At 41.1% G+C, this 17105-nt stretch overlaps 1 protein-coding gene across 1 annotated transcript in view; it reads left to right on the forward strand.

Annotated features, from left to right (window-relative positions):
• Positions 1–244: 244 nt before the first annotated feature.
• The window catches only part of gfra4a (GDNF family receptor alpha 4a), a 157804-nt gene continuing 140943 nt past the window's right edge, over positions 245–17105 (forward strand). Inside the window, exons 1-2 of the mRNA XM_039602997.1 lie at positions 245–526; positions 645–722. Of these exons, the coding sequence (XP_039458931.1) occupies positions 665–722 (58 nt within the window). The 5' untranslated portion in view covers positions 245–526; positions 645–664. The remainder of the gene's footprint in view (positions 527–644; positions 723–17105) is intronic.

Here is a 17105-nt window from a genome sequence, read left to right on the forward strand (position 1 = left end):
ACCATTTTACGCGGAGTTGTTGTTTCCATTTTATGGCAGTAACGAAATAGCCTATCGATTTAAGTTGTCCTATTTCAACTTTGGTCAAGATTGGATTTTTTAAACGAGCTGGGTTGGGCATCTCCGGCCGGCCCGTCTGGGAGCTGAGGATCACAGCGGGGACTGACTCTCGGTCGGAGTGCGCAAAGCAGCGCGCCAGTGATTCAGCCGCAGTTTCCAGACGGCGCGCAGGTGGAGGCGACGAGGAGAGGAAGCAGCCGCTCAGGACGTACTGATGAACCGCACGGGGATGTTCAATACGCACACGATTTGTTCCACGTAAAGACCGAACTGCTTCTTTTTTTTCTCTCCTTCGTTTTCTTCTTCTCCCTCCGCGGTGTGATTTTGGAAGCGGTGTCTTGGTCTGGCTCAGCTGTAACCCATTTCCCCTCCAAGACAAAAGTTTGCCTGCTAAAAAAAGAAAAGAAAAATGATGTTCTGGTCCGCTAATGTTTTTTCACGCAGTGTTGTGGATTCCGGCGTCAGCGTAAGTGGACAGTCATCACTTGAGAAATAGCTGCGATTTTTTTTTCCGCTCTTAATTTCAGTGCCAGTTTAAACAAAAACAGCGGGCTTTTATTCTCCGCACATCATCTCTCGCCCAGGATTGCATCCGTTTGAATTAATGTCGCACTCCATAATGGACTTCCTCGGACTGTACTTTTTACAGCTGGCTCTCATCGGTAAGTTGATCAACACTTGAACAATTGATCGTGGTCGAAACAAATGCGCCGTCCTGTGACTGCCCACTGCAGCTCGCATTCGGCTTGATTTTTTTTTCTATTATTCTGTTGTTACTAGCTTTTGTTAAGTCTTCCTTAGTGCGAATGATCTTTAAAGGTCCATATTCGCTTGCTTGTGTCAAAGTTGCATCATGAGATCATTCTTTTGTTTTTTTAACCCCTTTGCAGAATAAGCCGGTTTGTTAATGAGATACACGGATGCACGACAGGGTCACAAAAAGAGGAGAGATTGTAATTTTCTTTTAAAGACCACACAGAAAGCCCGCAAGTAACATCCTATGTGTGACTGGGGAGTGATGAAACAGCGGGACTCTGACAGGCTGCTCACATTTTCTCCTCTCGAGAGATGCTCGCTTGTGTTTTTTCGCAGTCTTATTTTGTTCTTTTTTCTTTTTCCCACCCTGCGGGCAGAAATCCCCTTTGTACATCCCATGTATTTAAACCGTGTCCCAGCACCGGTAGATGGATGTGATGATAGATTACCAAAGAAAAGATAAAGATGCCACCAAGCCGCCGCTGCTGCTGTTCTCCAGCTTCGCTGCGAAAATGCCAATGCAGACAAGTGTGTGTCAAACTGTTGGCGTGCGCGCCCGCATGTGCCACTTCTCACGGTTCGTTGTGAGCGTGCGTGTTGGAGGACAGGGCATGGTGGTGGTGGGGGGGTTACGCGCTTGTGCACCTGCCTTTGCAGGTGAATTGTGTTGTCTGTGCGTGTATAGGGAGGAAAAAACAACGTGGTGGTGGTTTGCGTGCGTGCATGCGTGCGTGGTGGCGGGAGAGGCGTGCGTGTGAGCGCGCACACGGTATTTGTGTATAAGAAGATTGAAACGAGCCAGTGAAACAGGGCGTGCGTGATCACATCAAACGCTGAAATCATGAGAAATGACCACCAGCACTGCAGACGCACACACGCACGCACACACGGACACTCAGCTTTTTTCCATTCCTCCACACTTACTTGGGCCAGGTGGTGCAAGTCAGTTTCAGTGCCAGCTTTGTTTTGTGTTTGCCAAACACAAGAGTAGACACCCTGAGTTTTTTTTTTTTTATTGCATTCTATTGTGAAAAAAATATTCTATGGAGGGAAAAAAACTTCCTGCAGAACGAATGCTGGCTGGAAACAGGATGTACAGACGGACGGATTTGTGTTTGTTAGATTTATAGCCTCAGTGTTGACAGCTCTCCATCCCGGAGTTCATTTCCTTTTTGCTGCAGATGTGATTTAAGCCACACTCCTGGTGCACTGACAGCAGCCTTATACACTGGGAGTGAACTGGAAACTCGGGGAGTCCTAGACAAGAGCTTCCACCACCATGAATCCTTAACAAACACTTTCAGCGGTGCTAATACCCCCCGCCCCCCTTGCTGTCTTCCTTCACTTTTCCCATCATATGTAAAACCTGTGTCACCACACTGCTGTCAGTCAAGATATGAGCAGGGTGGGTAACTGGAAGCAATATGTGCTCGGTGGAATAGTCACTCCTCGTCTTTTCTCTGCAGATATTCTCACCTTGTCAAAAAGATGTGTCAAAACGGCAGAGTCACTTAGCCGGGGCCTCATGATCCCGTCCATCAGCCACACAGGGAGAGACGGAGGGGAGATGAAAGGCAGGAAAAGCAGTTTATGCCTGAAGGTTAGAAAAGGGAAAAGGAAGGTGGCTGGTTTGAATCCTGAGGCGTGGAGTGGCTTAACTGAACTTAAGAAGACCAGCAGACTTTATGAGGATTTTTTCTTTTTTTCAGTTTAGGAGGACACATCGGCTATGTGGGATTGCATGCAGCTTTTTTCCTGGAGCTCCCTTGCATATAAAAGCATGCTTCTCTACAACTTGCTGTGCCAAACCCAAGCTTTAAAAGCTGCCTGTGGTGTCCAGGGCTGTACTAATATCCTTCCAATCTAATGAATGTTTCTCTCTTACGAAGCGTGCTGTGTGAAGTGGATGTATGCAAGATTAGTGTGCTGTGTTTTTGCATTTTGTTAACTTTGCAGGGCTAAACTCGTGGCATAAAAAACGACTGGGGGAGAAACAAGCATCTATTTACTTCAGCTTTAAATTAGCATATTTACCGCTCAGTCTTGTGATGCTTCACTGATTATCTGCCCGCACAGCTCTGAACATTTTGCAATCATTACTGCAATTAGTTGACCAGGTTTATCTGCATATTATTCTTCTCTAAGTGGTGTGGAGTAAATGAACATGCCCTGCCTTGCCATTTCTGACATGGGAGAGGGTTTGTAGTGCTTAGCATACTGTGTGGTCTAATCTTTTATACATGGCAGTGCTTAGCTGGCAAATAATAATGATGGTAAACTCAAGTGGCTATGTTTTTGCCTAACATGTGTTTGTAGCGACTGATTCTCGCAGCGGTGGAGGAAACTATAGATAAGATGTGTCAAGGTGAGGGGGCTGGCTGGGAGGACAGTGTCACATCCTGTAAAGAGAAGCAGCAGATTAAGAAGAAGGGCATCCATCCACTGGCACTTTGTTTTATCAGCCTGCTTTGTCTAATGGCTGAATAAGTTTAATCTTTTTTAGTACAGTAGCTGTCATAGTGTTAGTCAGCTCCACAAAAAGAATAAGATAAGAATTTGCATACATAAAAAACTATTTCTGAAAGTAATGCAAAACCACAAGATATTATTGCTTTGCTGAATGTTGGTAATTTGTGGGAATTAATAATTTTCCTCATCACAACAGGAACATCCGCTATTAAAAAATATTGAAACTTGCCTGAAACTCATCAGTAAGAATGATCAGCAGCATGAGAATGTTTGACCTTGTACCTCAAAAGCATGTTGAAAATAGTTCAGTGGGTGTAGGTTAGTCGTGGTTGTGCTAGTAGATTACCCGTTAAAGCAGAAAGACACTGGAACTGTATAGCTAATATATGCATTTTAATATTTATTAATTACAAGTAATGTTATCTTTGCAGTCTTGACAATGGTATTGCATGTGACAGATTTTCATACTCTTACACAGGCCTAGTCAACACTGTCCATATAAAGTGCAGAAACATAAATGAAACATCAGCTTAAGCTTTGTATGCCATGACAGTTTTATTTAGTTTTAACAGCATGCACTTGGCCATTGTCCAATGTGGATATCACTTTGGTTTGTCCCTTTCTCCCTGCCTCTACCTGCCAAAACAGCACCCTCTCTGGGGACCTGCTGATTGCAGTGCATATGTAACAGTGTTTGTCAAACAGTGTCGTTATAATTCATCCCAAAATGAAAATAAAATCTAATTAAAAAGCAAATCAGTGTCCCGATAATAATCGTCAAGTGTTGATGGTAAACAACAGAGCAAAGTATAGATCTCACTGCCTTGCCCCTGATTAAGTTTACTCATTTATCTCATTCCAGCACATTAGTAGCTGGTGGTCCTGATTCTTGATAGATGAGATCAGGCAGTAGACTTTGACATTGTGAGGAGGAGGAAGAGGGCCTGGAGAGGTGGAGGTATGCTCTGGAGAGAAGAGGGAAGAAAGTAAGGAGAAGCAAGACAGAATACATGTGTGTTAATGGGAGGGAGACAGGTGGAAAGGTGAAGATGCAAGAAAGAGATAAAATGAAGGTGAAGCCATCCAAAGCAATGGAAGGTGCTCAAGAGAGGTGAAGAAGAGACTGCAGGCAGGGTGGAGCGAGTGTAGACAAGTGTCAGGGGTGATTTGTCTCACAAGGACAGCGGCGAGAGTGAAAGAGAAGCTTTACAAGATTGTAGTGAGACCTGCTGTCATGTATGGTTTGGAGACACTAACACGGACAAAAAAGGAGCTTTTCTTTAGGAGTGACCAGCATGGAGAAGATTAGAAATTACTACATCAGAGGGACAGCGTAGGTTGAGCAGTTTGGAGACAAAGGTGGAGAAACAAGACTGAGAAGGTTTGGACATGGGGCAGTGTATATAATGGACAAATAATTTTGAGCTGCCAGGCAGGAGGAAAAGATGTAGTGAAGGAGAATAAGCAGCAGGTGATATAGAGACAGATGATCCACTGTGGTGACCCCCAAACTGGACCATCTGAAAGAAGAAAAAAATGGTCATGATTTTTTGATCTTGTGGCCGCACACTACTAATTTCGTGGTGGCAATCTTGTGATCACTCAGTAACATTTGATTTCCCGACATAGGTGGCCTGGGGACTCTAACAAAATGTTCAAATGTTTGATTCTGAAATTGTAGCATGGAATTAGATCTGTCATAATCACACAATCTCACAATAAACACAGCAACCGATAATATTTAACTGTGTTTACGCCATCAGCCGTTCTGTACTGTAGCTAATCACGGTACGGTTGTTGATCGTGTCAGTGCAGCCTTACAAATCACTGATTGGAACAAAACACATATTTTGATTTCATATTTTGAGTGTTCTAGATCAAAGTTTCCCAAAAGTAATTACAGCATTGAGGCTACTGAAAGTAAACCTGCTGATTCCCATTTCCTGCTAGGTAATTATTTACTGATTAACTTTCCAGTCCAGTTGAACAGATTTTTTAAAGTAGTGCTTCCTTACCTCAGATTAGTATTCACAGCCATTATAATCTGATCATGGGGAGGTAAGGAGGAACACTGAAAGATACAATAAGTTTTTATGCTGTCTTGCCTTTTTTATAATTAATTTATTTTTTGCTAATCGCAATCAGTCTAAAAAATGTTGCCTTAAAAACACTTTTAAGTGACAGGCATGTATAAGAACTCTCAGTTATGAAAAGTTACCCTTTTAGAGTAAATAATATAAATATAGAGCTGGAAATGAGCACAACAGGTCCAGCCTCTCTACATTTGAGAGTACTTTTTGTGTAAAGAAACAGGTTCCTCTGCTTTTTCTGATCTGTGTGATTACTGAATGTAAGGGGTAGGTGGAGACTTTAAGTATCAAAGCTGTCAAAGGTAGTAATTCACCTTGAACCTCTTATGTATGTCGGCCTTTTATTAGGAGATCTGAATAGAAGTAAACAACTTACCTTCTTTGTGAATTATCATTATAGTATTTCCACTGTCAGTTATATCATCACATCGAGGGCTACACCGGTCTCTGGACATCACACCTTACATTCAGTGACTGCCTTTGTTTCAGTATTAAATAAATTCTATAAAAGGAAAGCTGAAAAGAAGCCATGCTGTAGGAGGACAGAATTCTAGCCAACATTATTAAGACCCTACAGCTGCTGTTCAAGCCTTTGCCTGATTGGTCTCCCAGAAGCAATGAAAGGGAACAATATGTGTACTCAAAAAAGTAAATCAGTCACATACTTAGTACTGTGCCCGTGCCGATTGAAGCTGCACACAAAATTGGAAAAACTGTTATTGTTGTGTTTGTGCCTCCCTGATGAATGCATGCCTGTTATTCTTTCTACTTTTAGTGGTGGTTTGGTCTCCACAGTACCTTCCCTCATCCTGGGCAAGCGGGGATACATGGGTGCATTAACATTTATTAGACCAAATGCTTGTCAAACATGCTAGCTGCTAAACGTGAGTCCTACAGCCAAACGGTCTTTTATGGCACAGCGTTGGTGGCTGTTTGCGTCGCTCTCCACCTTTCCAGACAAATTATGGGAATTGAACCTACTGGGAGGCAAAAATGCTCCAATAACCATTTTGTGGCCCGCTGATACTGTTTTTTTCTTTCTTTTTCTTTTGCAGAGTCTGATTTTCTTTCTAAAAAACTATGCCTGACAGCACATACAAACAAAAAATCAACTTACCTTCAATGCAACAATTTTATTTTCTTGGTTCCCTTGAAATTCCTCCCAAACTGCAGTAAGTTACTGGATCTTCACTCACCTAAACAACTGAAAATAAAGTGCTTCTTCACTGGAAAGAGGTATAAAGAACTAAATGAAAATGAGTTACTGTACACCCATCTTTACCTGACATGTCTGACCTTAACAAACAAAAGCAAGTGGAACAGATTTTTTTTTTTAACTGTTCTGACCCGTGATCCTTACTGCTCATACCGAGGCTTATACTGAAGCTGCTGGCTTGCGGCTAGTTCCTAGCTCCAGCTTTGGTGCTAGCTTTGGCACACTTTGTCTTTGTTAGTTTCTTTAAAATTTCCACATTCAGCTTGGTGAGGGTGATTTTTTGCATACATGAAATGGACCATCTCAACATATGGGAAGCTGACTGGATGGTCCGGGCTGAGGATACTGAACATCATCCAATTCTGGTCCCTGGCTGGTCGATCGTTGCAGCTCTAATTGGAGGCTCTAGGGCTGTGCTTGCCCGCTGTCCATCGATGCTTAGATTGAATGCTGTGTGGCTGAAAATTTAGCATGAATAGGAAAGTAAGAAGTATGAAAAACAACAAAAATCAATTCAACAATCAATATTAAATTTCAAATCTGCTAAAAACATGTTTTATGTATATGGTCTTTTACATGATGGGGCTAAGCTAAGACCAGCACAGACTGCTGGTTATTCCACATGTAGATGGGGTCTGCACCTCTGCACATCAGCCAGTTTCTTAAACAGTTAAAGAAAAGTTTTGTTTAAAAGAAAAAAACAACAAAAAAGTAAAGAGATGAAATACATTTGAAAAGTTTGTGGGAAAAAGCTGCAGTGCGTCGACATTTTATTTTTTATCTCCGTTACTAAAAACCCACGTTGCCGTTTAATTCACAGTTATGTAATGTTGTTAATTATCACACCTGTAATGAAGAGTAAATGTAAAGAGTTTAGCTGTGGGGAACATAATCACAGCTTTTAGAAAGTTTCACAGGACAAATATTCAAGTGTAGAGGGACAGTGGAAGAGATTCCACAGAAGATAAGCTGAACATTTCACTCCACGCAAATAGCTTCCTAATTATCAGCCCACGCACAGTCTTGGCCAAATTAACCCACGCTCAGTCTCACACGCAGACACACTGAACGTCCTCCGGTGTATACAAACCAAACTCCTACTGTTGCTGTCAGCAGTTTTTCAGACTAATCACTTTGCTTTGAAAGGGAATGAATAATTTGCTCCCTGCATGTTTAGTAACCTTGCATTGTAACTGCTAATATCGCAGTCATTTCCCCCCGTGCATTTATTCGGACAAATCTGAAGCCCGCCCCTGAAACATGTATAATTCATACTCACCCTCCTCTCTCTCCAGGTCTCTGTAGCTGGCGTGGCGTTGCATAGTTTCCTGATTTCCCTTACTTGTGGATACTTCTCTGTGCCTTCAAGTTCCACTGACAGAGAAAAGCGAGAGAATATTGTCGGAGAAATTACAGGAGCAAACACAGCAGAGAGAGGAGGATGTGAATGTGAATAAGCCATGTGACAGCCAGAGAAGGGATTTATTTTTCTGTGAGGATGGAGCTGTCGTTGGGCATCTAACATAGAGGAGATACGTAGTCTCTGTAGAGAGTCTCACCCTAACTGACTTTCTCTTTGGATTCCCGGCACATCGGCTCAGTTCTAAGCCTCAAATTTACTCAGCTGGCCCTTCAAAATCTGTTTATACACTTGCGATTGTTTTTCATGCAGAGCACCTGTTGCTCCGCATCCCTAAAGTGGAGATTTAGAGATGGCTTTCCCAAATCTGCACGCCCAATCTTCCCATTTGCAGATACGATTTTTGACGCTCACTCTGTCTTGTGTGATTTATTGGTTTCATTTGTCTAGTTGCTGTGATAATGCTTTGGAGTCACATGGGGGGGGAAAAGTGCTTTAGGGACTCTCATTATGACTCAGTGATAGTGACACACTCGGATACTTGTAGGTGTGTTTCATCGATGGCCAGTTGACGTTTATCGCCAGCTGTCTTGATGATTTTCTCACTGCTCTCTGCTATTTCTGACAGAAAAAGTATGATTTTAAGAGTACGTGGATGCAGTTACAGGCAATGGAGGTACTGGATGGAGATAAACATTCCCTGGAATAGAATGAATCAAACTCCTGGTAGAGACCAAAATGACTTCTAATATTAAAACCCTGTCATTTCCATTTGCTTTTGTCGAGGGATGATTATACCACATAGAAAATTACCCTGCCCTTGTGAGCTAAAAGGATATGGCATTTACTTTCACTGTATTCTGTAAGTTTGTAATGAAAAGGCTGCAGAATGGTCCAAGCAGATTGTAAGAAAGCCTAAAAGGCTGCAATTAATCAGAAGGAAAAGTTTTTTTTTCCTTAGTTTGGGGGGTGGCGTTGAGTTGGCAAGGCAGAGAGAATGAGAGGTGGTAATGAAACAAGCTAGCAAGGCTCCAAGGCCCTTCATCAAATGCTCACAGTACTTAAAGCCTGTAAGTGTGTCTGTCAGTGCTTATTTAAGTATAAGGAACTTTAAGTGTCTCATTGCAGCTGGTGCAAACCATTATTCGATCCCGTACAATAAAGGCTCTTATCACTCCACAATTTTATTGAGAGAGGTGACAGCCGTTTCAAACATTCTCACATATTCTCATTTCACACAGACAGGGCCGGCAAGAATATATCTGATTATCATGAGGCCTCAGCTTCCATTCCCATGATCCCACACATTAATCACACATGCTGTGCCAGTGCCTGTCTGAGAGACTGAGCATACATATTTATTTTTGTCACTTTTCCAGTGTGAACACAGCACAGACTATAGACACTATAGAGAATATGGTTGTCGCATGGAAAGGGAGCCTGCTACCTCTCTTCTACCTGACAAAAATGGAAATTGGACAATTTTACATGTTTTTTTTTGTTTGTTTTTTTGGTCAGTGGGAAAACTACTTTCAAGGTGGTGCACTGACCCAACCTGATCCAAAGGTTATCTGCCAATACTGAGTACTGATCCAATAGACTTTCATCCCAACTGTGAGGAAGAAACTGGGACTCAAACACCAAATTAAAAAAAAAGATAAAAAACTAAAAGTGTTTTAAGTTTTAGATCTGATATCTCCAAACTGCTGTCGTTTCGCTGTTACACGTCTTCCTCCATGCTACGATACTTGTCTGACGCACCAACGCGTTAGCTAGTAAACAACACAGAACTGAACTAAATGAATCGTCCCTGGATCGAGCTGTTGTGCCGCCAATATCCAGTCCAGCACCTTAAGCCAGTATACTTCACTCGCAATATGATATTATTGTGATTTTTAACATTTTGTGATATGATGAACATTGCCATAACACATATTGTGATTCACTGACTTTTTAAAATGTTTTTCAAACTTTTTTTAGTATCTGTTTAAGATAAATTTGTCTCATTTCAGTTATTTCTTTATTTATTTAACTGCAAAATGAGATTGTCAAGCATCCGCTGTCACCATAAATGTTTTCTATAAAACAGTCTGCTATCAGTCTGCAACTGAATGAGGTCAAATTGACAATTACATGCAATCTGTTTCTGATAATATAGTAATTATCTGTGACAACTGTATCTTTGTTAGTGAAAATCACATATCTATTGTTGTCTACATGGACTGAAATTCACACTTAAAAGAAATTTATTTATTTATTACATTTTTGGTCAGTACCCTTCCTGCTCTATAGCAATATAAGCAGAAAACAACAAGCTGTGCTTAAAGACCGATGGAAACATTTTGTCCCTGTTTGCATTTTTTAATTTTTGTTGGCAAGTATTTGCAAATTGTAGGCTGTTTACCTTACAATATAAAGCACCTTGAGGTAACTATTGTTGTGATTTGGTGTCATATATAAATACAGTTGAACTGAATCAGTACCTTTGTCAGTCTCTCTTAGACTGACAAAGGTATTGATGGTATATCAAATGTCACTTCACATCAGACTGCAACTGTTTATAGAAAGGTTGCCACCTATCATGCGACCTGTGAAATTGCCTTGTGATCAGAAGTGACACCTTCAACCTTTGGAGATGCAGTTGGTCGCAAAATGTATTAAAAAATACTTCTTTTTTTGTATATATAAGAAGGTTGCTGCCCTTTTTACTAATGTGACTGAGCCATCAGTGTGCTCTGAGTTAGTAGAAAGGTTTGTCAAGCTAAGTGTGTCCAGTGTTATTTAGTTGAGCCAATTTAGTGAACGTTTGTTCAGGTAACATTGTCTCAGGATGGTGCAGTATGAGATGAGCCGTCTTGTTCATAATATTCCAGAATATTTGAATTTAGCTAACAAACTATCAGTATTTGCTAATGTTTGTCCCGGTCTTGAAATAATACACAAAATATGTTATACTGTGCTGTAATTCTGTTTTTTCACTCCTACCAAATATATTAGAAACTTGAAGCCATTTTCTTTTTTCTCATATAGCAGTAATTGTTCACATGTCTGACAGCCTGTGTAATATGAAAGAAGGTGCACATGTACTTTCCATGTGGTTTCAATAACTTTAATACCATAGATTGTCACAGTTGCATGGTATAGAGCCATTAGTTTTCTTAACATATACCAGAAACTGCTTGAACCCAAATGTCTTAAGTCTTTTTATTCTGTGTGTCGACTGTGTCTCCACTGAACCAGTCAGCCAGCTTTCCCATAGAGGACATGAGTGCATAATAAGAGTGAACCTCTTTATTATAGACATCAGCTTTACAGCATCACCTGTCAATTAGTGTAGCAATTCAATGACATGTTATTTAAAAAAAATGAACAGCATAAAATGTCTGTCAAGTGCAGTTAGACCAAAAGTCAGTAGATTTCTCTGTGGTGCTGAAACAGAACGCTTGTTAGAACCTGACAGAAAGTTTGTAAGTGGTTAAAAGTTTGGGGAAATTATCAAAAGGCTGAATCCTCTGCTGCCAGGTTTCCGGTAGGTAGTTATGTTTGTTTGGTGTCAAACTCAACTAATCAAAGATGTTTAAAAAAAACTCTTTCACCCAGCAGCAGCAAATTTGAACTTTGCTGATCCTTGAACTGAAATTTGACCTTAAACGTAATCATCAATCCGCGACTAAGCAAGAAAAAAAATATACATGCGAGACACAAACAAGTACCCAAAGAAAAGCAATCTTTATTAATCTTTTCCTACTACAGCTCACATTTAACTCAGGTTGTGTTAAAGAAGTAGCTCTTCCACTTGTCATCTTACGTTTCCCTGTGAACCCCCGGCAAATGAGAGCAGACTGCTTCATCCAGAGCAGCAGGCGAATCGTGATGATATCCTGCACCGGGATCTGAGGAGCTAATTGGTTTCTAATCAGGGCTTCGGTTTCTGTGGTGGCGTTCTGCTCAGTCTGTCGAGATAGAAATAGAGGAAAAGTGTGAAATCGAGATTCAGGAATCAGGTTCAGTGCCAGGCTGTCAACTGACTAAACCATGGAGAGGTAGAAGAGGATGGGGATGTGTAGCAATGGGCCAAATCGCTGCAGGCTATCTAACAAGGCAGTCTCAGATGTGTGCCAAATAGCATTTATGAGGGCTAATGAAAGAGCTTGCAACTCAACACTCTTACAAGGTTTCCACTCTGTTGTCTGCAGCGGGCCACCCAGCTGATTTACACTCATCACATGTGCACATGGAAAAAAAAGAGCGATAGGGGGGAAATTAAATCGGAAAAATGTTCAATATTTGTTAAAGAGGGAAAAAACTCAAAAACTTTGCAATCTGCAGGGACGACCCTGTGAATAGCCAAACAAATCATATGAGGGATATGGAACAATTTAAGTATACTAGTAAGTGAAGAAGGAGTTGGTATTTCAGGCGAACCATAGTTTCATGTAGAATTTGTTTCTATAGGTTCATTATCTCTCTAAATTAGCACTTTAGTTGACCTGAAGTTGGGGTGTTTGAGTGATTAGTAAAACTGAGTGCAATAAATAATAAAATAGTATTTGATAAAGTTAGCGTGCATTAGATAATGAGGAGAAGCTACAGTATTTGCAGCACAAAAGGTCTCTCAAGCTGACCTGTAAACAAAAAAGTTACATTTCCGTTGCCTACACATTTGTGGATGTGACTGTTGTAGGAAATGAACTGCGTTTCATTTTTAATCCTTTCTTTTATAGACTTGAACGTAAACTACTTGCATGTGTGGATAATGAATGTCAACATGATAGTGCTGTCTGAAACTAGACATGGCAGGTTGTGCACAAACAGATTTAAAAAGCGTTTACAAGTTTATAAGTTGCATTCAATACACACAAATTATTTCAAATTAAGGACAGCAATCCCTAATAAAAAATGTAGCCAACATTTTTATCACCAGTGATGACATAGCCTGGCTGAACATTGATTGTTGGTCCTTCTGCTGTGTAGCCAAAATGTCAACCATTGGTGGTGACAGTTGGCGCCAGCGTGGAACGATGTACAACAGGTATAATCCTGTATGCAATTTTTTAAATGCATATGCTTGGATGCATATTTAGCTGCATCGTCTGTAATGACACAAATAAACCTAAAGGTCAATAACATCACTGGAACTAACGTCACTGGAAATAAGTCATTGCACATTCAACATTTTTGGTACTTAATTGGCACTTTGGCGATGGTGGAGTTTGCTTACATTACATTGTGTCAGCAAGCAAATAAGTGACTTTGAAAGGAGCAAATTAAATCAGGGTTACAGTTTTGACAATAGTCATAAAGGTACTTTGCTTAGAGTCTGCAAAAGTTAGTGCTGCTAGCATTACAATGTTGAACCGTGAAAGTTCTGACTTTCCAATAAGGATGCATATAGCTACCACTAGTGCACTTCTGCAGCTGTTTATCATGCTTGAGTATATATCTGAATGATAGCTGACAAAGGATTGCCTGAGCATGCTGATAAAATCCTTTTTGCTATAATATGAAGTTGGAGAGTCAAAATGAATTTCCGATTCCTTGAAATAGTATTTAATTCAATTTACTTTAATTTAATTTAATTTAATTATTAACAGCTCGATTTGGTCTGGCTTTACCTTATATTGTCCTTGTGCCTAACTGTTTACACAGGGATTCCTGCTTAATGTGTCTTTTAGCACACATGTATCTAAACTATATTACATATTGGTGTTAAAATGCTAAAATGTTTAGCTAGCGGTTTGCCCATTGGCTGGTAGCTTATGGTGGTGTGGCATCAGTAGGGCTAATGCACTTTTCATTAACTACAATCAGTTGCTCTCTGTCCTTTGCACACTCTCTCCTTTGCAGGGTAAATGTAAATCTGCATGACTGGGATTGGAAAGCATAACGGTTTTTGCCAGTCTCCATATAAGGTCATCTAAGTGGAGATACTTGGTAATGAATTGTGTTTGTAAATACAATAAAATAATCCCTCCTATCAAGAGAAACAAATATTGGTAACGCCTGTAAAACTCTGTTGGTTCTTCAACATAAGTGACCCCTTTCACAGGGCACAAATAGCTTCACAAACTTTGATAGCTGGGTGTTAAGATGGCAAGGCTAACAATAAATAATGGAGTTAGGCAGAATGCATAAACAGGGCCACAACGTGTCAGCAATAAAGGAGTTGTGTTTATGGCAGTTTTGTTGCGTTAAACTGTTCTTTTTAAAATATTAATACGTTTATGTCCTGCAGGCCTTGAGATGGATTCCATGTGAAAATCATATGCAGCTTTTTGCCAGTCTCCACATAAGCTGAGAATAAGACGGGGCAACCCCGTCCTATCTCCGCTCAGTGGATCATCTCCCTTTAGCTAAGCTGATAAATCCTGCCTTCAAGGTCTTTTTGTCCTAGCACATCTAAATACTTTTTTTTTTTTTTAGATTTATTTCAGAAGGGATTTTAGAGTATCTTGATTGACACTCTGCACACAATATAATAAGGAATCAGTATCTTTTCATTCTTGTTTCATGTGGTACATGTGCCCATTTCACCAGCGGGATCGGAAACTTGGTTTGCAGTGTCTCATAAACGGTCAAGGGAGTATTTGAGTTTGAATTTGAGTTTGTGATTAGCCATTCTGCTGCATTCTAGATGGTGCATAGGGATTAGATGAAACCCTGATCTTTTTGCCTTTTTGCCTTGAATATATTATACGTTGAAGATTAGTTGAACCAATATAACTAAGGTATGGTAAGGTAAGCTTAGTAACACAAGAATGAATGTAAATAGGATTCTGTGGCGATGAAAGGTACAAAGTGGTCTAATTAAATCCCTCTCGATGTGAATTCAATTTCCCCAGCCCTCACGGCATCCTGTCAGTGACAAGAGAGCTGCTTCTCTTTGTCTTCCTCTGAGCAAATTGCAATTAGGTGGTGGGTGTATGTTGGCTTGCCAGTCAATCACAGTCAAAGCCCATGTTTTAAAGATGATGACAGTGGCAATATATACAGACTATAAGGCTTTTGGAGACTCTTGTTTAGAACAATAGACAGTTAACAGAGATATTGATTTCTTTTTATATGCTTGTTGAGGAGGAGACTCGGTTCATTTAGAGACTGGCTATTAGCTGCTCTCCCTCATTGCTCTTAGGGTTCCTCAGAAATATTGATAACACTCACACAGCTGTTTTGTAGTGTTGCAGTTTCTCCAGGCAATTAACACTAGCGCCTCCCGCTAAAGTGATTTTCACGACTTTTGAAACTGAAAATATTTTTTTCCACGTCATCGTTATGGATGCCGGTGGTTTTACAGTCTGCCAACAAGGAGCTTTTGTTTTTAATTAATGTAATCTGACAAACTGTAAAAGCAATGAAAGCACCTACTAATGTGGGGGAGAGCAGTCAACACCCACACTCGACTTAATCTGACTGAGCCTTTGGAGCAGGAGTACGCGAAAGAAAGGGAGACCATAGTTCCACACCACTGCTGCCTCAAACCACAGACACACACTTACAGATACACACACAGATTTTCTTCAAATCAAATTACTGATGCCTGTTACGATGGCCAGCGTCGGCTCGGCCTCAACCATCATCTGCGTTTGCCTTCAGAGAGCCTCATTTATTTTGAGTAGACTTTTTTTTATGACACGCTCCCTCATGTGGAACACTGAATATAAAATATAAGACCCGTCTGCCTGGTGACTTTGGGCCATGACGAGATCAAACAACAGAGCGAAGGGAAAAGGATTGGAGAGACGGAGAGGTGGAAAGGAGAAAAAAAAAGAGTGAGGGAAAATATTGGAAATCTTTTCCAGATGACTGCTGGCTCGCCTTTGTCCCCTTGGTCACTACATGTCTTATCTTTAGTTGCTTTTAACTCAGCCCATCGGCCTTTCCGTGTGATCATGGATCCTTGCCCTGCATGGCTTTAGGCCTCGCTACTGAGCTGCGTCACGATCACTGAAGCTACTGAAGTGTGACCCAACCTTAGTGCCATTGATCTTAGGTCACTCGCCGTCACGCCAGTGACATTTCACAGATTCCAATTACTTGATAATCTGCCGCATCATTCATCCCTCAGATGAGTCAGGTATTAGATTTCTCCCCAGTGCTCAAGTAGCTACATGAAACCCAGCTTTTGGAGGATTCTTAACTCTTTGAACACCATCAAAGTACTGCTACTTTTTTTAGCCTTTTTCTGCTTTACCTAATAGTGCTGCTATCGTGAAGATGAAGGATTATGAGGAGATAGCCTCTGTGGTCAAAACCACTTGACTTACTCAGATACTGCTTGATGATATCTAAGTAAGGTAATAGACACAGCCTTCCTAAAAGTGAAGCTTGGCCAGCAGCATAGCAGGTTGGTTATCATCAGCTCCTACAAGGCGGCAGATAAAGTAAAAGCCCCTCCTCCCCCGTCAGCTGCCATGACCTCATGTCTGATCAGCAACCCGAACAAACCCGAGGTTACGTGTTCACAGAACAGAACAAAATGCTGTCCAATCTTGATAACCACTAGATTGGATGAAAGCCATTGAGTCACAGAAGAATACTCTTCTGTGGACCCCAGCTTTCACAGGGTTCACGAGGTTTTAGTTCCCATCAATATCGCTTAAGGACTTACACAGTGTACCAGTACTCCAGTGTTCTGGGAGCCGTGTAGTACTACGCTCCCGAGCCGAGGGTGCTAAGAGCCCAAAACGCATTAAAAGACCAAGAGGCTGGCCTAAGACGCGGAGCCAAGAATCTGCCAGGGCCAGAGCCATGATAGATGATGAGGTGTTACGAAGGTTTTATTGAGGCTGTAGCGCAGCTTGTCGTGACAACCAGAATGAATGAGATCCTTGGCATCTCTGGGCACTGTCACCCCTCCGGTCCCATTTTTATTATTACTTATTCACGTACAGCAATAATGTTGGTGTAATTTCTGCTGCTATCAATTTGCAACCTTGGCTCTTAAACAGTGAATTATGCAACAAAAAAAAGTGGGGATGGCAGCTAATCACCACTACTATGCTGAGGATATTTACAGCCTGCCTTCGCTCCCTGGAACTGTTTTACACCAGTGAAGGGAAGAAAACATATGGAAATATGTGAACACACATCTTGACTGTAGCGGTTCTCTGCTGGTCCTCTTGATTAGTTAAATGATAAATCCACCCTCCCCGCT

The sequence above is a fragment of the Oreochromis aureus genome, linkage group 19, assembly GCF_013358895.1.
Source record: "Oreochromis aureus strain Israel breed Guangdong linkage group 19, ZZ_aureus, whole genome shotgun sequence".
Lineage (NCBI taxonomy): Eukaryota > Metazoa > Chordata > Actinopteri > Cichliformes > Cichlidae > Oreochromis > Oreochromis aureus.